Source organism: Podarcis pityusensis, assembly GCF_964106645.2.
Source record: "Podarcis pityusensis genome assembly, chromosome: 9".
NCBI lineage: Eukaryota > Metazoa > Chordata > Lepidosauria > Squamata > Lacertidae > Podarcis > Podarcis pityusensis.
The window spans coordinates 53,271,132-53,296,387 of NC_138034.1; the positions used below are offsets into that span (position 1 = coordinate 53,271,132).

A 25,256-nucleotide genomic window follows, 5' to 3' on the forward strand; every position below is an offset into this window, starting at 1 on the left:
ATTCGTGTATTTGTCATCTTTTAAAAAAAGAAATGCATTGCTTTGAAAAATTATAATGTCCCATTACTATTACATGAAAAATTAAAGAAAACCAAATTTGTGATGCAGCAGCCCAAACAGACATCTCTCTCCATATGTGCATAAGAGCTCAAGTAAAGATAAATGTGAGTCTGTACTTGGATTATGTGTTGAAGAAACTCCCAGCTTAAAGTGAAATATAAATTTTCTTTAATGTCTCATGGTGGCAAGAGAAAATAAAGGATCCAGGACCACAATTGTTGCAGAGTACATAAAGTAAACCAGTTAAAAGACACTATCAAATGCCAAGTAGTGTCACAAGTCAGCTATATCCTTTACACAATCCTAATTCAGCCATATTTCCACTTATCCTTTCCCCAGAATTCTATACAATAAAGTAGTAAACATTCTCTCTTTAATACAGCAAGCCAAATTCAATATTAGTGTCTAAATTTAGTAATCATGTAGATATAAAAACACATGATCAAGCAAAATACTTTTAATTAGCTGATCATAAATAAATCCACATAAAAGAATTAAATGGATTACAAAGTTGCATTTTTTCTATGTGGATTCAGATTTAATATGCATTAGTCATCTTTATTCTTTAACTGATAGTGATTTGTCATCAAATCACAAACACTGCAGCACGCTAACCAATTCATAGTCTGTAGTTACATTTTTACAACTTCTTTACAAATGTTAATACTTCTGTACACTATATATATTTCATTTCTACAGTTCATGTATGCTGTATTGAAATTCTACAGTCTTCACAGAGAAAATGGTGAAGTCTTCAAATATGAATTTTCTCTTACAAATTCATATAAACAGCATGGAGCACTGCACTTTGGCATCTCTGCTGGAGATAATCTGGCTACCATAGTAAATATGAGGGGGGGGAAGCTCTCCAATTTTAGATTTCATTAAGAAATACTATTCCACATCGCTATGTAAGTTCACCAGTTTGAAACAGAAGCACCATATCGTTGCACTATTGAAAACGCATACAAACCAACTTAAAAACATAGTACTAAAACTGCATCATAGCCATCATTTTTATATTGAAGCAAAACCATAAAATTCCTTTGGAAATGTGTACTCTGTCCTCTTAGCTGAAAAGCTTTAGATATGGATGCTGAAGAACCCATGTCTGTTTATCATTTCCAGTGTACTTCTTTCACAGCTGACATTTGTATAAGTCCAGAAATGTTTTTTTTATTATTATTATTTCAGTTTCTTCCTTCTCACTTACAAATTTGTTGTTGAATGTGAAGCAAAAATTCATAGTAAGAGAATGCTGCCTCGGTTTTGTCTTCAACTAAATGTTGAAGAAAATCTGCCTTTGTAGGGCTTTCATCTCTGAAACAGAAAAAACAACAACCCACCTTGTATTTGTTTCTTCCAACATTTGTACATGACTTACGGCCCTTTAATTCACAATTCTAAGAGCTCATGGGGAGCACAGGGAACCGACAACAGCAACCGCCACCTAGTCTGGTGCAAAACTGAATTCCTGGAAGGAATCAGCACAGCCAATACAATATTCCAAGTGTCATCCAGTCAGCTCTCAGTAGTAGAAGTCAGAAGAGCCAATTCTTTCAGTACAGTCATACCTCGGGTTACAGACGCTTCAGGTTGCGCGTTTTCGGGTTGTGAACCCGGAAGTACTGGAACGGGTTACTTCCGGGTTTTGGCGCATGTGCAGAAGACCAAATCGTGCTTTGCGCATGTGCAGAAGCACCGAATTGCAACCTGCGCGTGCACAGATGCAGTGCTGCAGGTTGCGAACGTGCCTCCCGCATGGATCACGTTCGCAACCCAAGCGTCCACTGTATTAGATTATGAGTCAGTAATATTGTAGTTACCTGCCAATCTGGCACTTAATACCAGCCAAATACAGAAGGGACAGCTGGCCAGTCATTCTATATGCCCTATTTTAGGGATGAGACCAGAGAAGGACAAGAGCACAAAGATGTCTCAACCCCCATTTCCATAAGCAAAATTCCCTACACCTAACACTGCACCTCATGTTTCTTCCTGTAGCTATTGAAATTGCAAAACTATCATCACCTCTATTTTTTGCTAAACACATGCTGTTCTTGTTAACTCTGAGAAACATGTCTAAATAGGTACCAAGTGTCAAGCCCCCCCCAAAAGGCAACCTTACCCACTCCACTCTCATCAGATGATTTTAGGCCAGGAATGAGAAACCTGTGGCCCTCCAGATTTTGTTGAACTACAACTCTGGAGTAGAGTCCCTAAGGCTGTTGGATGGCACCTTGTATGCCTCCTTCTGGCTACTCCTGCTGCCAAGCTGGTGCTAAACGTATTGCTCTGCCTTTCCTTGGGCCACATCAGCGAGGCTGAGAGGGTGTGTGTCTTGTCATCTGGGCAGATCAGGACCTCCATACATACAGCCCTGGCTTGTGCCCCAGAGAGGTTACTTTGGTGCTGCTAAGGCAGCAAAAACAATGTGGGAAGCAGCAGTTACAAGTTACTGGTCTGTGTAGCTATAGGAGGTGCTGTGATTCTCCAGCGGTTTGACTTCACCCCCGGAAGCGCACTCCATTCTTTCTCGAGATAGATGGATGTCAACAACTCCAACCATACCTGGCTCTTGGCCATGTGGGCTGGGACAGATGGCCCAGCCATGGAGTTGGAATCCAACATCTTCTGGAGGGTTGCAGGTTCCCTGTCCCTGTTTCACGAACTCTTTCTAGAAAAACCTGTTGATTTCCCCACTCCTGGCCCCAGCTGACACTAAGTATCAGTTCTCCATCCTTCTCTAAATCAAAATTATGACATTATTATGCACTGATTAGTATCTGTGAGCACTTGGCAAGATTCATGTTTTTCTCCAATCAATAGAATATTAGATTGCTATGTGCATTTAAGCACACACACACACTGGATCAATAGAATCCAGTGGAGATAGATATTATTTTATAACAAGATATAATTAGCACAATATGTCTATTAAGAAGAAACAAAGAGCTGTTGTGTATTAAAATATTATTGCAGTCAGTCAAGGATCAATCTGCTAATAAAGTAAGTGAATACTTACTTTATTACTTACTAAAGTAAGTAAGTGGATACTTACTTTATTACTTGAAGTACTGGGCTTAGAGATTTACTTTCCTTAAGCCAGGATATGAAGGACCTGGTTCGCTCTGAAGAAAGAGTATCTAATTCTGGAAGCTGTGTCTAGAAGAATTCAAATATTATTTATTATCTTTAATTCAATAGCATGATTATGTTAAAGTTCAATTAAACACCAATGATGTGTTGCATAATTCAGAAATTCAAATAACATAAGAACAATTGAATTCTTTATTTATTCCATTATCTATTTTTATTCTGTATATTTATTTATATCCTGCCTCTCTCAAGGCAGACTAAAATGCTAATAATACAAAATGAAAATAGATAACTGTTTTGTGAGGAGGACTGGGAGCAGCGAATAAAGTGTATTGCTTATATCTCATGTTTATAAATACTGAATTTGTATAAGTAGATATGTACAAGCCACTTTAAGGAACAACGGAAATGTTTAAATGGCTTTTCTTCAAGCAATGATGTGCTTCAGAAATAATCTGTTGCTAGAAAAAGCTCCTTAAACCCAAAAAAAAAAAAAAAAAAAAAAATGTTATGGCATGATCCACTGCTTATTGTGTAGGACAAAGTTACACTGGTGCAAGGTATGCTCTAAACTGGGGAGTCCCCCAAAGGACAGAGGAAGGAACAGCCAGTGGACTGGCATACCCTGACCATCCCATATCAAACCACAACAAGACTCATGCCTTGAATCAGGGCTGGCCCAAGACATTATGGTGCCTGAGGCAAGCCAGAAAATGATGCCCCCTGGGAATCCAGCTTAAGGCTATCAATTCCAAAACAAGAATATAGGGGCAGAAGTGCAACATTTCTATGCCCCACAGCTGGTCACAAGAAAGGGGTGCTCAACACCTTGTGGATCCCATGACCAGATTGCATTGCGGAAAAGGAAATCTAACCTCGATTTCAACATTAACATAAGAATGTGTAGCTCCTTTCAGGTATTATTATTTTCATATAAATATTACAAATAAAATTATTTATAAATACATATTTTTTAAAAATTAACCCTCACCAGTTTCTGAGGAACAGCTGCATAATTAGGGCATCCGAGGACGTCTTTTATGAAGTTATTAGCACAATTTCTTCCAATCCAAAGGTACAATATCTAAAGGTACAATGTTATTAAAGTAAACACATCTGGTTAATGTAACCAAGATTCTCTCAAGAATGAAATTGCTTTTTAAAAATATGCAAACTGCGACAATTTACATAATGAGGATGTGCTTGCAGATAAACATGACAGTTTCCTTATTAAAAACAAAGTTTATAGCCCCTTTAAAAAATGATAATGCAACGTTTTATAAAACCATCTAAAATTACTGTGCAATGAAGGGTGGGATACAAATTAAGTAAGATAGTGACTAAATCGTATGTTGCCCCATCTGTGCAACTTACTGAGCCACAGTCCATAAGGAAAGCGCCTTCCCTTGTCAACTTCTCTGCAGACAGCCGCTGAAGAGGTGGCTGGGGTACAACTCTATCGTTGACATGTATAGCACCCTACAAGGAGGTGAAAATTAAGTCTACATGAAAATGGATATACAATTCAGTAGCACTGCAGCAATAATTCAACAGTTCGGAGCTGGGCACATGCACTCACAACATAAATCACAATGCAACACAATAAATGAGGAAACTGAAGTTGAGGTTATTGTTCATGTAAAGGAACATCAGAGTTGTCACTAAGTCCAAACAGCAAAGAAGGGTTTAGTAAATTCCAGTCTGTGAACAAGCCTAAGAAAGTTGGATGTCAGACTTCCGGGGTGGCGCCATCGGCAATGGCGGACTCCCTCTGAACAGGAGGGACTAGCTCCGCGGGAAAAGAGTCTTTACCGCTACGGCGAAGCGGGGACCCTTTTAAAAATCACAGGCGGATGAAGCCTGTGACCATGGGACTCGGCGGGCACCTTTAGCGTCCCCCCAACTCGCTAAGGAACCCACTAACGGGCTCCGAAGTGAAGAGGGGGAAGTGACGTGGTGCTGTGAGTCAACTGCTATTTCCGTGGAGCGAAGCCGCACAGCCGTTGCCGGAGAGCGCTGCCTTTTTCCTGGGACAATTCGGACTCTAAAATAAGCACCCGTGAGTACTTAGACTTTGAACAACTGGACATTAGATAAGGACTTGCGAGCAGAAAGGAATTGGATTTTAAAAACCTATTTAAATTTGGTACGGAACGGGAAGGTTTAAACAGGAAGTCAGCCTTCCGTTCTTCTGTAGACAGAATAAAGCAAAGACAACGTAAACTAGAGCTTAGAAAATCGCCTCTAAAGGATTGGATTTCATCATTTAAAATTGTGGACCCCCCTTCGACAGCAGGAGAAGGAGGGGGATCTTTTCCGGACTGTTTAAAGTGAGTTTAAAGTAAAGTAACTTTCCTCCGTCCTGATCCTGGAGCGGGGTGTCAGGACTGACGTTTGAAGTTCATTGACCAGAGACAAGCGTTTTTGACAGATAGCTAAAAGAAGAGAAACATAGCGATTCCACTCATTCCCTTCGCATCTTTAAGCAACAAATATTGACAAAGTATCTCAAAAAGGGAAACTTTGTTGCAAGAACAAATAGAAGTTTTTCCCCTAGAGGGAGACTGTGTAACTGTAACCAACTCCAGGGAGCCGGTAGCTGTTACAGATAACAATCCTGGGAACAGGCATTTGACCTTGCAGGACAATGTATTCAGAAGCTTTGTTGTGTGCTTTCTATAAAACAAATGCCCTACTGGAACAATTACATGAAAAGGTGAATTGGATGGCGACTTCGACTAGAAATTTTGAACAGGCAGTGGGAAATTTTGAACAGACAGTGGGAAAATATGTGGAGCCCACTCAGGAATTAAATCAGGAGTGTGTCGTGACAGAACAGGCCCAACAGGAATATGAGTTTTCGGATTTGACAAATGAACTTGGAAAAAGCCAGATTTGGAAAGAAAAAGTTTGGTTTGGCTTGGAAATGGGGGGCTGGATTGAGCCCCCTATGCTGGGATGTTTGGACTTTTCAAATCTGGCAATGGGCCGTGAGATGTTTGGGATTGTGGGGGCTCTTAATTTTGGAGGGTCTTTGAAACATGCTTTTAAATACCATATGGAATTCAGTGTTGAATATGGAAAAGGGGCAGACCTGTCGAGAAGGGTTAAAAATATTGCCAAGCTGGAGTTACCACGAGCAGGAGATAAGGGAAAATACAGTTACAAATATGAAGAAGAGTTACGGAAGGGACATGGAAGAGACTTGAGGGCCTCGGATATAAGGCTGCCAGGTTAATGGGCTAGATCGACGGGATAATAAGGACTGACAAAACCCGGAACCAGGAGGAAGGGACGTTGGATGAAGATTGGATCTGTTTGTATTTCTTTTTTCTACCATTAGAACTGTTTTATAAAATTGATGAATGTTAGAAAAATGTTGGAATGAAATTACTTGGCTTTAGTAAAGATGTTTAAAGAATTATGAAAGAATATTATGGTTATGAGAAGTTGGTAAGGATAAGATTTAAGTTTCAAGCTTTAAGGTTTATTTTATTATAGAAAGATAAGATTAAAACAGTTTAGGGTAATGTAATGACAGAATATTATGAAATATGGAAAGGATTTGCTGGGATAATTAATAACTAGGATACAAAGAAAGGGAGGAAGAGGTCAAAGAAAGAAGGTAATGACAGTTGAGGACTTGAGAATAATGAATTTGTTTTTAAATGTTTTTTAATTGTGTGTGATGTATTTCTGTATTTTCTTTTTTTTTGGTCACTTTTTCTTATCTTTGAATTTGTATTCATACGGTTGGAAGGGTTTTTTTTTTCCCTTTTCTACTTTGTTAATTATTTTTATTTTGTATTTTCTACTGCTTTTATTTTATTTGGTAACACTTTGAAAATTTCAATAAATATCTTATAAAAAAAATAAAATAAGAAAGTATGATGTCTGGGATAGAATACCAAAACTTTGGGAAACATTGTAAACGGCCTCCATTAGTTCTGCTAATTGTGAGGAGGCTCTTAATAGAATTCAGATATTAGTGCAGCAGCACTTGAAAGACCCTGGAACTCCCTGCCTATTGATAGCAGGCAGGTACCTTCACTGTATTCCTTTTGGCGCTTGCTGAATACATTTTAAAAAATAATTTTATTGATTTTCTTTTCTCATAGCAATTATTCAATATCATCATTTAACATCCATTTTCTACTTTCCCCCCTCCCTGTTGACTTCCCCCAACCTCCATTTCTGGTTTGTTACATCAAATGTTACATTCTGCTGTTTATATTGCTGAATATATTCTTATTTAGACAAACCTGCACAGATGTTTAGAAAGTCTGTAGGAGTTTTAACTGTTTTAGTCCATTTTGCTGTGGTTCTAACCTTTTGTATGGTTTTAAATTACAGCTGTAAATTTTTTTAGTGATAATTTTACTGTTTTATATATTTTTTTGTAAACTGCTTTGAAGCTCTTCTACAATCAATGTAGAGTTTGTTAAATAATTAAATAATGATGCTTGCACTGTTAAATAATTTGTCAACGAACTTTAAAGAATATACATCCAGAAAATTAAATACATAGAATACCAAAACATTGTAACTCCTAACATTTACACTATATTAAAGACCACAAAAAGTATTCCTTCTACTCTCCCAATGTACTGAAGCCTAAAAGCTGACAGATTCAGTGCTAGGGAAAATCTCTTGGGAGAGAGCATTCACCACCTACCTAATTTCTAATGACAGAGCCATGGATAATGTGTTACAATTAGGCAAGTTTAACTGGCAGAAACTGATCCTTCAGGCACCTGGGTCCCAAACCATGAAGGGCTTTAAAGCTAGAATCCAGCATTTAAACTGAGTTGGAAAATGGATCGGGAAAATGGTGCAGCTCTCCAGCAAGATGTTTATATGAATAGCCCCAGCAAGAAAACTAACTGCTATACTGTGAATCAAATTTTCCTAGTTATTTTTAATAGAGGTGTCTAACCGGAACATTCCCGGAACCTATAAAACAGCAGACAGGTTATCTCTGTCCAGAAGCAATAAAAATTGTAACATACCTCATCAGTAAGCTTGTCTATCCTATATAGATTAGGATAGATCATCTTCATCAAGCCAACCAGAGGCTGACTTTTTATTTGGCACATAGCATATACACGATCATCCAAGCGTGTACTTGTACCAGTTCTAAATGCTTTCTATAAAACAAAAAAAACAAAGTTATCATTTAACAAAAAACTATTTTATTTATCAGATGAATATTGTAGCTAAAATGGGGGGGGGCAGGTCCAGGGAGTGGCTAGTAGTGGCTACTTTTTTATTCAACCACTCATTGAATGGCAGCTACCACCTCAATCATATCAAAAATATGAAAGGACCCTAAGTTTCAAAAGAGGTCTGTCTGGGGCATGGCGCCTTCTGTTTTAGAAACACACAGCCAGCCTTCCTCTGGGTGTATGGAACTAGTTGTGCAGTGACTAGGTAACTAGATTTTAAAGAAATCAAAGAAAACTAGAGCTAAGAGCAACCTTTCAAAAATAGTTAATTCCATCCTTTTCTTACAAATACCTCTTATGACAAAACAAGTGTTACAGATAAGTACTCAGCTTTAAAAACAGACATATGTGCAACTCTCTCAATAGTTACATCTTTGCAAGTTCTTTTAAGCAACCTGGCATCTAGGCTCTTTACACTATACAGTGCCCCCCACAAATTAAAGCTGCACATTAAAAAGAAGAAGGTAGAAGGTAGGCTTTTAAACTATGCATTTTCATGTAATTCACCAATGTTTCTGTAACTAAATCAAAGTTTCAAAATTGCCTGACGTCAATAACAATTGCTATTCATATGAAGTACCTGCTTGAAGAGAGCCAAAACATACAGAGGAAACAGCCTGAGGGAATTTGGAGCAATTAAAGCAGATTGCTGGAGATTTGATGCAGTTGACATATATGCAGACAGTGAATCTACCACTGCATTCACTAAGGCATCTCTTGCATCTGACAGACTTGAAGAAACTGATCGATCAACAGCTATGGAAGCGAAGCAGCAGTAAATAATTATGAAAAGAACCGTATTAAAAAAGGGAAACAAACAGCATACCACTCCAGACATTAATACTGGCCAGTACATTCTCATTTCTCTAAACAACCTTGAAAGTACTAAACATCCCAGCAAATCAAGAGTACTACTTTGACAAAACCTTCCATTTGCACAAAATTTTACAAGACAGGATAAGAAGGGCCCTAGTTTCTGTTACCTGTGTGGATAATGAACTTTGAATTGGGAAATGAGAGTGGACTAAAAAACACACCTGATAATTCTGAGGTTTCCCATCCGATAACTTAGTTTTAGATTTTATTGGTTTGTATAAATCATTTAATAAAATAACAGTTTAGCAACTTCTGCTCTCACTAGACCTATTTGCTACACAGAAGAAGGCATTCTTTTTCATCTAAAGGGCTGCATTCTTTCATGGACATTTCAGGGGTTGTGTGTCAGTGGAGTCAGACCCACATACACACTCTGACTGCACAAATCCATCACTTTACTCCCCATTGCATTAACATGCTTTTTGGGAGGAAGGAGAAGTATCATAGCATGGGGAAATGAAAGTTAATCCTTCGCTCTCCATGTATCAAGTCCCCCAATCATCCCTGTACTGCTTAGGAGTTTTTTTGGGGGAAGGGGGACATTGGGAATCACAGAGCAAAGGGTTAATCCCCAAGTGCTACATGAGAGGAGAGATCTGAAGGAAGGTGAACTGCAGGCCAGATCTAAAGATCTGGCAGCCTGCCGGTTCCCCACACCTACCTTGCAAGCATCCATACTGCATTTCTATCTTTCCAACAGTACTAAACACACAATTTTTTTGCTTTCTTCTAATTACAGGTGATAGAGGGACAAAATGACTTTGAGGGAATGGAGAACCCTCTGAATGCTAATTCTCAACTCACCCATATTAGCTAAGAGGCATATAACTGCTTGTACATCTGCTCCAGCATAAACATCTGCCAGTGAAGTCACCACAGGCAAACAAAGCGTATGCACTCTGATTCTTCGTTCGCCTGCAATAGAATAAACAGAACAGAACAATACTTAAGCTTTTTATCCAAAGCTATTGCTAAGACCACTTTCACATGTCCGTCCCCCCCTTTTTTTTTGCTAAAACCACCGATCATCTGATTTTGATCTTTGTGGGTTGTTGTTTCTTTAATTTATGTTGAGAAGAGAAAGGTAAGTGAAGTTACCTTTGCTGGAAGTATACAAAAGTGCTGTCTGAAAACAAACTAAAGATGTGTCTGACAGGCTTTCCTCAATGGACATCTGTACTGCAAATCCAGCATCAGGATTGACGTTGGCAAGTGACAGTAAATCAGTAGATCGCACAAAGAAGTTACCATGGAAGGTGTGAATTGAAAGACCTAAAAAGTGGTAATGTTCAAGTTAAAATGGCAAGGTTTTGTTTTTTTTAAAAAAAACATAGTAAACAGTTCAACCCTAAGCATAATTAATCAGAAGTCCTGTCAAGTTCAATGGGGCTTATTCCCTAAGTGTGCATGTTTAGGATTGCAGCCCAAGTTTTTTAAAATTTAGACCTATGGCTATTTGTACACTAGTGACAGGAAACACCAAGTCTGGCACCCTGAGCAAGGCCTCCTCAGGGCCTCCAAATCCACCCCTGCTGGATCTTCCCAAATCAATTTTGCCAGAGGAAAGGGCAGGAATGGGCAAGAACAAGACTCTAGCTACCTAATACCACCTCAGTCAAGAACTGAGGGGGGAAAGACTGAGAGAGGTGGCCACTGCAGCAACCACTGCCACCTTTGTTTCCTCAGAATCCCTCTGGGACCCAATGTAGTATATAATGGGGGAAAGGCCTAGGCTAGAGTATAATTTATACACTAGAACAGGGTTGGAAACCTCAGGCACAGGGGCAAAATGCAGCCCCTCCAGGTTTCTCTACCTTCGTACGCTACACTTCGTAGGCCACACTCCCTCCCCAAACTACACCCATTGAAGGCCTTGCTCTGCACTCTCAACACGTTCCTGAACTGTCACCATGCCTCTTGCTTTCCTGGAAGGAGACATGTGTGCATGTGTAGAAGCCTCTTACTTTTGCATGGTTGGAATGTAGGCAACTATGCCAACGTAGGAGTCAGATACATTGCTCTGCATACTTTTTATCTGGCGTAGTCAACACCAACATGGAGACATGTGGGGGCAACATTCTCTTGTCCCCACAAGAAAATGCAGCCCTTGCGCAGGAGCCCCCCCCCCATTAGATACTTATATTCTATTTCCTGTAATTTTGTAGTGGAGAAATTTTATTCATGAATTCATGAAGAACACACAGTCCTCAAAGTACAGAGAACATTTCTCCTTTTTGTTTTCTACGTTGTTGCTACTACAGTGCTAGAATCACCCTCCCAAAAAGGACTCCTCTGATGAAATGCCCTGCATCATTTTCTACAAGTGTGTGTACCATTTTTGTCCTAGCCACACTTTTTGAATAACATACATTCATGTTTGGTTGGAGCTGCTGAAAAAAGGACGATAGCACCTGTGGTAGAAAGGAAGGAGAAACCACTGTCTCAAACAAATCCTACAATTCTCACCAATATTGGGTGCATTTAATAATAAACCAGAACCACACCATACCTTTTGTACATCTTATTCTCATGACTGCTTCAAATCCAATTTTCCGTGTAAGATACCTTTTAAGGTCTTTTTGCAATTTATCTGCTTGCATAGGGTTGTGGGTATGATGGAAAGATGGGTAATAATAGATGCATCCAGCAGAATATTTGGACATGCAAGCTTTTGGCAAGGATGAAAAAAAGAGATAGTTATTATTCATTCACTAAAACAGTTGCAATGCAGAGAACAGACCCTGAGCCGATGAAGCTGTTTAAACAATGGCAAGATAAGCATCTAGTGTTTCACTTAGCAATCTTGCAGTTGTATTCTGAAATAACGGTAGTTTCCTGACAATCTTCAAAGGCATACTTCAAAGTGATTTATACCAGTCTAGTATAAAAATTATCAGAGGGTAACTTCTATCACACCAAATATAAATGAGAGTTTTTAAAAAAATCTAATTTGAATTTATAGAGCTTCTGGAAAGCCAGTAAAAACAGACAATGAAGGAAATTAGTGTATTTTCTTAGAAGATTGCCAGGCCAGCCAAATAATATATATAAAAAGAATGGCATTTGCCAGCTCAGGTGGTAGATGAGCCTCTTAATCTTAGGGGTGTGGGTTCAAGCCCCATGCTGGGTGAAAGATTCCTGCATTGCAGGGGGTTGGACTAGATGACTCTCAGGGTGCCCTTCCATCTCTATGATTCTATGTTTCATGATTCTAAGCTTTTCAGAAATTACCTTCACCTTCAAGCAATTTTTCATTTTTAAAAGCAAGTTACATATGTCACATAGTGTCTTTAGAAGCAAAGCCAGGTTACACTTGTATAGTGCCCTAAGTTTAGACAAAGGCAGAGATCCTAAAAATGCTTATTTTGGACTGAATTATAGAAGTGTCACTGAAATAAATAATTTACTACTGCAGCATGGAATATCAAGGAAGAAGAAGAAGAAGAGAAGAAGAGTTTGGATTTGATATCCCGCCTTTCACTCCCTTTAAGGAGTCTCAAAGCGGCTAACATTCTCCTTTACCTTCCTCCCCCACAACAAACACTCTGTGGGGTGAGTGGGGCTGAGAGACTTCAAGGAAGTGTGACTGGCCCAAGGTCACCCAGCAGCTGCATGTGGAGGAGCGGAGACGCGAACCCGGTTCCCCAGATTAGGAGTCTACCGCTCTTAACCACTACACCACGCTGGCTCAACAAGCAACAAGACGAGTGGGGCAAGAAAACAAGTGAGCAGACCGCTTTCCTAAGGAGCCAGTATGTTTGCTAAATACACGTTTTAAAAAACAAGTCAACTATACACTGGTTCACATTGCCGGTCGCTCCCATACAATCACTTCAGAAGTATACAGGGCCACTAACAGCCTCAGAGCCACCCAGTGTTTGCACAGTAGTAGAGTTGCATTAATCAGCTCAGCTGGGATACGGGTGTATGTTGTGCACGCAGCCCATGCAATTTGCATGACTGCAGTGGCCCTGCTACCATTTTCTGCACATTTTCTGAAGAATGATATCAGCTCCCATATAGGGGCATCAACTGGTACAACCTTTACACAAGGCTGACAGGATATGAGCTCTCATGAAATAGAGTGTGTCATGAACCAACCAACAAGAGTACATAATTTCATGATGGAAATATCTCTGTTTTACAGTTCAGTCAGTCAGTCAGTCAGTACCCTGACATACTCTGAAGTGTGGCATGAAATGTTAAAAACCATTAAAAATTTGCATATAAGCAAATAGTATTTTTGAGCTTGGCAATTTTAACTGAACATAAAAATTGTTCTCTCAACACATGCTAATTATGAAGTAGCTCTGCAAGTTAAAAGCTCTTACCAAGAGAAGCCAAATCAGAATATTGTGAACTTAAAAGGAACAAATCCACAGCTGTTTGCTGTCCTGAACAATCCAGCGCCAACTTTTTATAAAAATCTGTTGCTGGACCAAGATGCTGAACAACCTAGGATACAAAGAAAAAAATAAGGTTGGGAGTGCAACACAAACAAGTACATTTTTTTTAAAAAAAATGCAAATAAAATTCAGACTGCTTGTAACACATAACATTTAGAAGGCCACAGATTCCCCAGCCAACATTGTCAAGTACCTGTTGCCCAAGTTATAGCATGACAAATCAGATATTCTTACTTTTATAACCCATTCTGTAATCCAGAGATTTTCAGGGTGGCACACAACATGAAAATAGTAAAGGGACCCCTGACCATTAGGTCCAGTCGTGACCGACTCTGCGGTTGCGGCACTCATCTCGTTTTATTGGCCGAGGGAGCTGGTGTACAGCTTCCGGGTCATGTGGCCAGCATGACTAAGCCACTTCTGGTGAACCAGAGCAGTGCATGGAAACGCCGTTTACCTTCCCGTCGGAGCGGTACCTATTTATCTACTTGCACTTTGACGTGCTTTCAAACTGCTAGGTTGGCAGGAGCAGGGACTGAGCAACGGGAGCTCACCCCGCCGACCTTCTGATCAGCAAGCCATAGGCTCTGTGGTTTAACCCACAGCGCCACCTGCGTCCCTAACATGAAAATACATTATAAAAACAATTCCCCTCCCAAAAAAACCAGCCACCACAGAAGCTTGTTAGATCTATAATCACTACAGAGTCCAAAGTACCTTTGCGTTTGATCTTTGATTGGGATCTTCCCTGGACTGCAAACGTCCTGTGCCCAACGATGGTAACTGTGTCTGAAACACCGATATGCGCCCGCCCGTTGGAGACATCAATTTAAAGGCAGCTTGAAGGGCTGGGCCTAATGCACTGTGTGTTTCTCTTGTGTTAGTGAACATATTTGGTAGTGCATTTAGCAAGTCTTTAATTAGCTGTAAAATAATTGTTAAAGTGTTAGAAGGAAATATTTTGCTTTTTTTTTTAGGAGTGGCAAGAATGCTGAAGTCCCACCACTAGCCAGTGAAAAATCTTATTTGGCCACCACTCTATGGATTCTGGGATTCCCAGGAGGTATTATGCGCGCACTCTGAAGCTTAGAGATCTTTGAAATATTAAATTGTGTATAAATTCATTTCAATAAATCTTTGAAACCACTGGGATCAAACACCTGATCGTTCTAAAAACGAAAGGCAAGATTCTCAGGAAGCTGAAATGATTCTTTGCCCAGAGTCACATTCTTTCACGTAACTGGAGCCTATAAACATTACCCCTTTATCTAAAACCTCCTTGGTATCATGGACATAAAGGCTATTCAGTTCTTCCCCATTGGCTGTCCTCTTTCCCTACTGTCCACATAATAGTCATGTGTCTCTCCTTCGAAAAGGGCTGCCGCTATGCAATTTTCACTGGTCATCACCAGCTTCCATCTCAGTCTGACAGATCTAGATTGCTTTCCTCTCAGGCTGGCCTCAGTGTTTGTCCTACATGGAACCTTGATTTTAAAGTCCAGCTCCAAGGACAGCAGAGGCCTTGACTTGTCTGCTCAGCCTTCCCTTATTCTTCTGAATCACAATGTGTCATAGGAGGCAAAACAAAAGCTGAAGAAGAAATTCTAATGTGGGAGCAGGACTGGAAATGCTGTAGGCCTGCTGTGATTTAAAAATCAGATTTAACATCCCCGTTCTAAAGCAGTTTAATCAAGGACAGAGCAGTCAGAAAGAATTATCTTCACTTTTAAGATTTAATTCTTCTGTGAATTATCCACCTTACCTCCTTACTTTCATGCAGATTAACAAGTAAGCTATCAGGTGTTGGCAGGAAAATATCTATGAAGAAAACATATATTAGTATTATAGTTTTATGTTATGTACTTAAAAAGATACACCATAGCTAGGGTGCAAAGAGCTGCAGCAATATAAGTTAAAAGCACTTCTGTACATGAAGAAGAAGAGTTTGCGTTTGATATCCCGTTTTATCACTAGCCGAAGGAGTCTCAAAGCAGCTAACAATCTCCTTTCCCTTCCTCCCCCACAACAAACACTCTGTGAGGTGAGTGGGGCTGAGAGACTTCAAAGAAGTGTGACTAGCCCAAGGTCACCCAGCAGCTGCATGTTGAGGAGCAGAGACCCGAACCCGGTTCACCAGATTACGAGACTACCGCTCTTAACCACTACACCACACATGCACAAGGACTTTGCCAATCTTCCTTTCTAGCTGTACCTCTTCATGTTGTTACTAATGGTCCCAGACAGTGTGTCAAATGCACAGCAACTTGCCCTCATTTTATCTTGCAGGAATGAATGCTAGGCAGATATTATTCTATTATACTTAACATAGCACTATTATATTTCCTTTTCCACATCACTATTTTTAATTTTTTGTTACTTTCAATAAAATGTCTGTTAAATATGGTCTCCTCTCCTTGAATCACTCTATCTCACACTCATTTTCTGAGACAATTAGCCTTCTTACCATCAATTTCTGACACAATTAGCATCTGAGGCTGTGATAATCCTTCTTGCAAATTGTAGAACTGAACAGTGCTGTCAAACGTTATGAAGCCTATTCTTGTTCTTGAATCTCCAGGCAACCTTAAGATTAAAAAGAAAAATTACCCTGATACATTGGTTTAGCACAGATATCTCTTGCTGTGCCTTTAACTTGTTCTAATGTTAGAAAAAAAATATTCAAGAGACAGTCTTCAATGCTTGAAGACAACATATGCCCCAAATACAGCCTAGTGCAGGACTTCCGGGGTGGCGCCATTGGCAATGGCGGACTCCCTCTGAACTGGAGGGACCAGCTCCGCACGAAACGGGTCTTTTCCGCTACGGCGAAGCGGGGACCCTTTTAGAAATCACAGGCGGAGGAAGCCTGTGACCATGGGACTCGGCGGGCACCCTTAGCGCCCCCCCCAACCCGCAAAGGAACCCATTAATGGGCTCCGAAGCAAAGGGGGGAAGTGGCGCGGTGCTGTGAGTCAACTGCTTTTTCCGTGGAGCGAAGCCGCATAGCCATTGCCGGAGAGCGCTGCCTTTTTCCTGGGACAATTTGGCATCTAAAATAATCACCCGTGAGTACTTAAACTTTGAACAACTGGACTTCAAATAAGGACTGGCGAGCAGAAAGGAATTGGACTTAAAAATTTACTTCAATTTGGTACTGAAACGGGAAGGTCTAAACAGGAAGTCAGCCTTCCGTTTCTTTGTAGACAGAATAAAGCAAAGACAATGTAAACTAGAGCTTAGAAAATCACTTCTAAAGGATTGGCTTTCATCATTTAAAATTGTTGAACCCCCCTTCGGTAGCAGGAGAAGAAGGGGGATCTTTTTTTGGACTGTTTAAACCTGCAGAAGTGAGTTTAAAGTAAAGTAACTTTCCACCGTCCTGATCCTGGAGCGGGGTGTCAGGACTGACGTTTGAAGCTCATTGACCAGAGACAAATGTTTTTGACAGACAACTAAAAGAAGAGTAACATAGTGATTCCACTGTTTCCTTTCGCATCTTAAAGGAACAAATATTGACAAAGTATCTCAAAAAAGAAACTTTGTTGCTATTGTCCTTAAAAGAAAGAACAAACAGAAGTTTTCCCCCTAGAGGGAGACTGTGAAACTGTAACTAATTCCAGGGAGCTTGCAGCTGTCACAGATTACAATCGTGGGAAAGGACTTGTGACCTTGCAGGACAATGTTTTCAGAAGCTCTGCTGTGTGCTCTCTGTTAAATAAATGCCCTACTGGATCAGTTAAATCAGAAGACGGATTTGATGACTAATGCGGTCAGAACTTTTGAACAGGCAGTGGGAAACTATATGGAGCCCACCCAGGAACTAAAACAGGAGGGTGCCCTGACAGAACAGATGAGAGAAGAGGACGTTGCTGAATCTTGGGCGCCAGAGATGGAGGAAGCTGCGGCCCTGCAGGAACATGAGTCTTTGGATTTGACAAATGAACTTGGAAAAAACCAGATTTGGAAAGGTAAAGTTTGGATCGGTTTGGAAATGGGGGGTTGGATTGACCCCCCCCCATGCAGGGATGTTTGGACTTTCCGAGTCTGGCAATGGGCCGTCAGATGCTTGGAGCTGTGGGGGCTCTCAATTTTGGAGGGAATCTGAAACATGTTTTTAAATACCACATGGAGTTTAGTCTGGACTATGGAAAAGGGGCTGATTTGTTGAAAAGGGTCAAAAACATTACCAAGCTGGAGTTCCCACGAGTGAAAGGAAAATATGAAGAAGAGCCGCGGAAGGGACATGGAAGAGACTTGAGGGCCTCAGATATAAGGTTACCAGGTTAATGCGCTAGATCAATGGGATAAAAAGGACTGACAAAACCCGGGACCAGGAGGAAGGGATGCTGGATGAAGATTGGATTGTTCTTATTTCTTTTTTCTATCATTAGGATTGTTTTATAAAATTGATGAATGTTAGAAAAATGTTGAAATGAAATTACTTGGCTCTAGCAAAAATGTTTAAAGAATTAGGTAAGAATATTATGGTAATGAGAAGTTGGTAAAAATAAGATTTAAGTTTTAAGCTTTAAGGTTTTTTTATAAGTTTTTTATAAGATAAGATGAAAATAGATTAAGGTAATGTAATGACAGAATATTATGAATTATGGAAAGGATTTGCTGCGATAATTGTAAATTAGGATACAAGAAAAGGGAGGAGGAGGAGGTCAAATAAAGAAGGTAATGAAAGTTGAGAATTTGGGAATGATGGATTCATTTTTTCTTTTTCTGTTTTGTCTTTTTTTGTAATTCTAAAAATTTTCCAATAAATATCATTTAAACAAAAAACAAAAACAAATACAGCCTAGTGCAGGTCTGTATTTAACCCATAGGGGTTAGTAACAGCTTTCTAAAATATGAATAGTTTATTATTGCAATGAATAATGGGGGGAGGAGAAGGAGAGATGACTGGATACATGACGTTCATGCTCCCATGATTTGGCTCTGCTTAATCATGGGACTATTACACAAGATAAGAAAAGCCTGCTGGATCAGGCCAATGGCTCAGCTAGTCCAGCACCCTGTTTTCACATTGGCCAGACAGATGCCTGTGAGAAACCAGCAAGCAGTATTCAAGCACCAGAACACACACCCCTCCTGTGGTCATGTAATCAAAGCAGGACCACACTGGCAATTATTTTAATGGCTGCTGTATCCAGACCATGAATACACACAACAACAAAAAACCCAAGAAAGTTCTTACTTGTCTAAGTTTTCAAGCAGAGACTGGCACACGATTGACAAGTATCCAGCTTCTACCGCATTATGGGATACATCCAACACAAACAAATACACTGCAGGCTGAGGAGGACGAAGCTGTAAATTAAAGTTTAGACTTTAAGCTTACTGACAAAATCCTTTATATTCTATTTGTAATCATGAATAGTTTTGATATTGCATGTTCCTATGACCCCCACTTTCTACATCTGCATAGACTCTTTGAAAAGAGGATAAGGGGCTGAACTGAAAACTGCAGAAGTGAATTCTAAATTCAAAACCCTCCATTCCCAAAGTTTTACGAATATTTATTTTAACCAATATTTTGTTCCAGACATACTTACCATGTAGTCTGAGGAAGCAATGAATTCCACTGTAGAGTTTTGGACTTCTGGCCGTTTGTGCGGCTCTCCATAGGACCGTGTCACAGGATTATACATAAATTCTTCAGGAACTAAAAGATTATAAAATAAATATATTACCCCTTGTTGAGTGCAAAAATACTAAACTTGGTCACACCATTCTAATAATAATAATTATTATTTATTTATATCCCGTCCATCTGGCTGGGCTTCCCCAGTCACTCTGGGCGGCTTTTAACAAAATATTAAAATACAGTAATCCATCAAACATTAAAAGCTTCCTGAAACAAACATTAAAAGCTTCCCAAAACCCTAGGGCAGCAGGCCCCACATGCCAAGGAACAATAGGGATATTCCATACCACTTGCCAGTCTGCAAAGGGAAAATGTCCATCTGCAGGCATAGTCTGAACCCAGGCCCACACCACCAAATGAAGAACATTAAAGGGTCTTGTTGTCAGTACCCATCAGCTGACTGGCACTCACAGAAAGATAATCTGAAGTCATGGTCAGACATAACAATGATGTCAGGTTATTGACAGGTGGCCCATAGGGGTTGGTTGAGATAAGGATTCAGCCCATCATCTGAAAAAAATATCCTACGGCTGCCCTAAGGGGACTGTGTCACCCTATGTTTTGAGAGCTGCTTGCCATGCAAGGGCCAGGGGTGGTTTGCTTTCACAAAGGAAGTGCTGTAGATCATCATTCATTCCTTTAGACAGTGGCATTTTTATTAATATTCACCATCATTAACTCTGTAGCACAGGTTACATTTCCATCTCCTTTGGTCAATAAAAGAAACAAAAGGGTTGATGTATGTTCTGCATGATCTACATCTCACAATGGTGTTCGATGTTATCACAGGCAATTGCTGGGGAATAAAGAACATTGTAAAATGTCAATTTGAAGAAAAACTTTGAAGTATTTCATAATATTTTTCACCCCTAAACAACAAATTCATGTTTTCTATGCATTTTTCAAAAATTACTACTGGAAAAAAATGTTCAATTTTTAATTTCCCCCCCCCATAATTAAAATTAAGCCTAGAAGAATTCCATTATTAATGATCAGGGTATAAAGGCTACAATTAAATTCACTTATTTCTAAGTGAGCGTTGCTGAAATTTGTGCCAACTGCACATAAGTAAATTTAGTTAAAAGTGGTGTATATGTAAAACAGTAATTATCTATTGTAAATATTCTCTCTCAATTCCAGTGTTTTGTTTGGGTTTCAAGACAACTGATTCACAATTATTTACTGCAACCACAACTTTAAAATATGAAAGATGTTTTTAATTTATTCAAGTTTGGCTAAATAAAAATTCTGGGAATAAAAAGTCATTTTACCGTCAGATCTCTGAAGGGATGTAGAAGCAATCCCAAAGGAAGTTTTGCTTTGTTTAGCAAAGCCTGAGTTTGTGGAATATTTGTCAAAGTGCATCGAAATGAGCTAAAAGTGAAATCGCAAATGTTAGTTTCAAAGATTATGACTCATTTGTGCTATCACAGAGGCCCATATTCACCCAAATTCACCACCCACATCTCTACATGAAAGTATCCAGGTAGTAAAAGAAAAATTTAAAGTTTGATGACACATAGATTCACTGATATGGGGCAAGCAGTGCAACGAACCACACCCTTGCCAAAAGAAACACTTGTATAAACTCGGCGTGAAAAGTTCTTGAGCCAATCATAACTTTCCATCATTTGTAATAGCTGCAATGAATGGAACCATTTGTGTCAACATATTTGCATCTGGGAAGAGTACAACAGAAGCAGACTTCATTTGCTAAAACTTTCCAACATTTCATAGAGGGGCAAAATGTGAGCATTACAAGGCAAGGCCTGAAATGTATGTTTGCCAAACCTATACCATAACAATCGAATCAGGATACCAGTTCTTGACTCACACAAAGATGTGGATAAAAAAAGAATACAAGTCTAGAAGCATGCTTAAGATTAGAAACTTTATACATACTCGGGGCTACAATTCAGTTTCTTCAGCTCAGAGTTCAAATTAGGCACAGGAGCTGAAACTGGACCAATAGGCAGAATATTTCTATCTTGAGTAACGTTGACCGGTCGCAAGCTCTCTGGTTGCTGAATACCTAGTCCTCCAAGACTAGCTGACAGTTGATTCATTGTAGGGTATTGCTGAAAAATAACATTTTAAAGAAGCATTTATTTTATAGCATTAGCTGCTTGAACAGTATCTGCCTAATTTTCCCCACCCTGCAATACCTAGTAAGCAAACTCAACTATTTACAAGGTTCTGTACTACACTAAGTTCTATCCTATATCATTTGAATCCCCCTCATTCCATAAGCTGTTCCTGTCTCCATTTCCCCTCCCAAATTCATATCTGCAATGCATCTGACCCAGGCATATGAGGTTCTTGATAGATTCTCTTAACAGGCACATTCACTTCTACCCCTTCTGTGGGGTGATCTATGGATCAGTGTTGCTTTTTAAAAACATCAATCTACTAGCACAAGTGGTCTGGGACCATGTTGGGCAGATCACCAGCCTTTTCCATTACAATATAATTTGTGACTTAAATCAGGGATGGGAAACCTGTGACCTTCCAGATGTTGTGCGATACCACCTCCCATCAATACCCGTCAACATGGCTAACTATCTCTCATCCGTTCCTTAGACATAAAGAACATTCAGGATAGCATGGAGTACCAAGTGACATGTTTACAGGGATATTCTGGAGTATTTTACGAAGCCCCCCCCCCGCCCTATTTTTCTCTTCCCACAATAGCCCTCCATGCCATATTGCAAGTCATTCTGGATGTATCCCTGACCCTTTCTAGGGAGCTTTGGGGAAGAGGGAGCAGCAAAGCTACAGTGAATGAGCAGATTTCCACTAGCTTTTCATTGGATTCAACCCAATGCCACACAACTCTATCACACAAATATAGGACAGTTGCTTATTATTATTATTATTCAATGTACATGAACTTGAATGTATTTATTCATATGACTTTACTGGAAGTGTATAATCTTCATATATAACTATCTGAAAGTCACATGCTTTGAGAAAATCACTATCATTAAAAACACCAGCACAAACAACTATCAATATTAACCATTTATTGTCAACCAAGTGCATACGGTCTTCTCATTTTCTAATCAGATAAGATGTGCAAATTATCAGTCATGGCAAAAGTGTATTTCTTATGCAAAGAAGGGGAACAAAACAACCTTTGCCCCATAACTTTGCAGTTTTCACCGGTCATGGCTGCAATCCAACTTCCATGAAGTGCCACATTTGTTTTCAATAGGATTTGCCACTTCCACTACAAGAATAGCAACTAAACTGACTAATCATTCTCCTTGACTGAATATATTAGATCTTCCCTACAAGTCACGTTCATGTCTGTGGAGAACAGCAAGGTTGGTCCCTGCTGTATGAGAAGGTGGAAAATGTGGACTGAAGCAGCAGCTAGTATTTTCTCATCCTGGTAGGCCTGGGACAACTGGTTTCTCTTCAACTGTATTTCATAGTGCCACCTTAAGTCTATGTGTAAGTACTGTACTGATGTAACCTGTGGACACAGTTTTGAACTCCCTACTGAGAGGTGAATCAAAACAATAGACAAACGGAAATGTATTTACTCTGGTGACCTGTTTAATTGAAGTACAATTTTTTAAAAAAAAATCAAAGAATTAAAATTCCAACCTTGATTCATGGGTAACTATGCTCCCTCATTCAGTTAATCTATCACTATGACATCAAATATAAAGTTTGTGAGTATTTTCTAACCTGTGGATACTGAGGAAATCCAGAATTATATCCAGAGTTACTGGAAGGTGGAAGTGGTGGTGTCACATTCTGATAGCCAGGCTGGAGAGCTGGGTACCCATAGCCAAATGGTTTAGAGGTTTTAGACGTCTGTGGAACTGAGGGAACAGGAGCTGGACTACTTGTTGTAGAACGTGCCTCTAAACAGAAAAGCAATGCTTTAATACAGTATTTATTCCTTTAAAAAGCAAGCATCAAAATGCAAACTGTTGCTTATGAGAGTATTATGTGCCTGTAGTATAGTGAGCGTTTTAATTAACAGAGCAGGAAAGTGAACTTCAGTTAAATATGCTGTTGTAAATTAGTATTTAACACACAACAATAAAGTAACTAGTAACACAACTACTGTTATTTGAGTAAATAAAAGCCCATACTTAATTTGTATTGATTTCTAACTATTAAATATCAAATAATTCTTAAACAGGGTAGTAATAAAAATTTAACTGCAAATAAAATGAAGTAATTATATCTAATTTGTTACATATTTAACCTTCTGAATGCAGTTGTCCAATAAACTTTATGCATTCGACTGCAACCAGAATTAAATAGTTAATTCATCAGAAGCTGAAATATGTGAAATAAAATCCCATGTTATATAGGGAAATGTCAAAGGTGTATTTTTTAAAGAATACTTTACTTGGAACTACTTATTTTCAATATGAAAACCTGCAATCCTATCCACATATATGGGAATAAATCCCACTAAAATCAGATGGCTTTACCTCTAATGAAGCATATTCAAGATTTACTACATGTTAAGGAACTTCTTATCAGTTTGAATTAATATGCAACTTGAAAAGCAGAAGTGAGTCAGTCACTTGAACAATACACTGTGCTGTATTTGAATATCTACTCTGAGCAAATAATGTATAGAAGCTGTACTACAGATGCTTCTCAACCTTGCATTTGTATATGTGTATATAAATATAAATAAAATAAACATTAAACAAACAAAAGCATGATTCACCTGGATAGCCACCTCCTTCAAGACTATCATAATTGTTGAGAACGGGAGATGCGCTGCTCGTAGTGGAAGAGCTGTCAATAGCTAGAAGAGAAAAACACACACACATATTCATTAAACTGGCATTAAATCATCACATTGAGAAATGTTTATTAACGCCAGGTAAGAAGCTGTAATTTCATGTTTATCAAACATAGGATTTCAGTCTTAATCTTTGTTAATAGCAGTTGCCATACTGAACTAAAAATGCATGGGGGGAGGGGAGTTAAAAAGGACAAACTCCAATTAAGAAAAAAATAACCTCAGAAGCTTTTGGTGATTATAGTTCATTTTACATATCCCGACTTCCCATTGCTGGACTTTGGAAGCAATTCTACTTCAAAGGTAAAGCATTTGCAAGCATAAACAAAAGTCTGGAGGCACTGTAAGAGTCTAGGCAGAGGGAAAAGAAATGCTCTCAGCACTTAATGGAAGCACCTTGAATTTATTTGATATTCTGATTCTGCATATTTTATGTTACCTTATAAATCGCTTTGAGACTTTTTTTTGTAAAAACCAACAAATAAATTTAATAACCAATAAATTACGAGGAGGATAATGCTGATGATGATGCCGGGGTCCCTGCTTACTGCAAATTCTCTTGCTTCCCAACTCCATCTGAACAGTCTACTTCAGGAGCACACATTTGTGGGGTACAGCTGCTAAATACACTAACACAAGGTTCCTATTTTACTCAGTGAGATATATACCAGAAGAACAGCTAAGTTAAAGTCTGTTAAACACACGCACAATAGACTGGAGCTGAAGATTCCTTTTCTATTTGGAGCCAGCCCTGTACCTTTATGGCATCCAGAAAAACTAACACCTAAGAAAAGTATAGAGGAAAAAAAGCACTTTGTAAACACTGGTGCCGAAAGGCCATGAAATGCCTGCTGTAATGTTTGGAATTTTCCTACGCAGAATTTGAACTTTGCATATTAATGTCCAAGACTGTACCTCTTGCATTTCATGACCCTTTTGCCATTTGCTTCTGAAGTGTGACATAAATAAAATGTACAACTTTGGAAAACTTAAAAACAAGCAGTTCAATATGTTTTAATCGTACAGATGCCAATGTTAAACTTCTTATTTAGTTTTCTCTAAGCCATGAATTGCTTGAGTATCTCCTAATTTGCTATGTTCAGGAGATTGAATGTCTCCAGAAAAGCCCTGAAATACAGTAATTAGCTTTAAGCTTT

General features: G+C 39.1%; 1 protein-coding gene across 2 annotated transcripts in view; it reads right to left on the reverse strand.

The window, feature by feature from the left end:
• Positions 1–211: 211 nt before the first annotated feature.
• SEC24B (SEC24 homolog B, COPII coat complex component) overlaps positions 212–25,256 on the reverse strand; it is a 41,068-nt gene continuing 16,023 nt past the window's right edge. For both annotated transcript variants that reach the window (XM_081022193.1, XM_081022194.1), the window contains 20 exons: positions 24,022–24,102; positions 23,016–23,194; positions 21,222–21,397; positions 20,591–20,693; positions 19,989–20,115; positions 19,228–19,337; positions 18,870–18,982; positions 16,131–16,249; positions 15,429–15,484; positions 14,384–14,590; positions 13,592–13,715; positions 11,770–11,928; positions 10,359–10,532; positions 10,065–10,175; positions 8,965–9,140; positions 8,169–8,306; positions 4,534–4,638; positions 4,151–4,243; positions 3,122–3,225; positions 212–1,380 (listed from right to left, as the gene is read on the reverse strand). In XM_081022193.1, the coding sequence (XP_080878319.1) occupies positions 1,266–1,380; positions 3,122–3,225; positions 4,151–4,243; positions 4,534–4,638; positions 8,169–8,306; positions 8,965–9,140; positions 10,065–10,175; positions 10,359–10,532; positions 11,770–11,928; positions 13,592–13,715; positions 14,384–14,590; positions 15,429–15,484; positions 16,131–16,249; positions 18,870–18,982; positions 19,228–19,337; positions 19,989–20,115; positions 20,591–20,693; positions 21,222–21,397; positions 23,016–23,194; positions 24,022–24,102 (2,570 nt within the window). In that variant the 3' untranslated portion in view covers positions 212–1,265. The remainder of the gene's footprint in view (positions 1,381–3,121; positions 3,226–4,150; positions 4,244–4,533; positions 4,639–8,168; positions 8,307–8,964; positions 9,141–10,064; positions 10,176–10,358; positions 10,533–11,769; positions 11,929–13,591; positions 13,716–14,383; positions 14,591–15,428; positions 15,485–16,130; positions 16,250–18,869; positions 18,983–19,227; positions 19,338–19,988; positions 20,116–20,590; positions 20,694–21,221; positions 21,398–23,015; positions 23,195–24,021; positions 24,103–25,256) is intronic.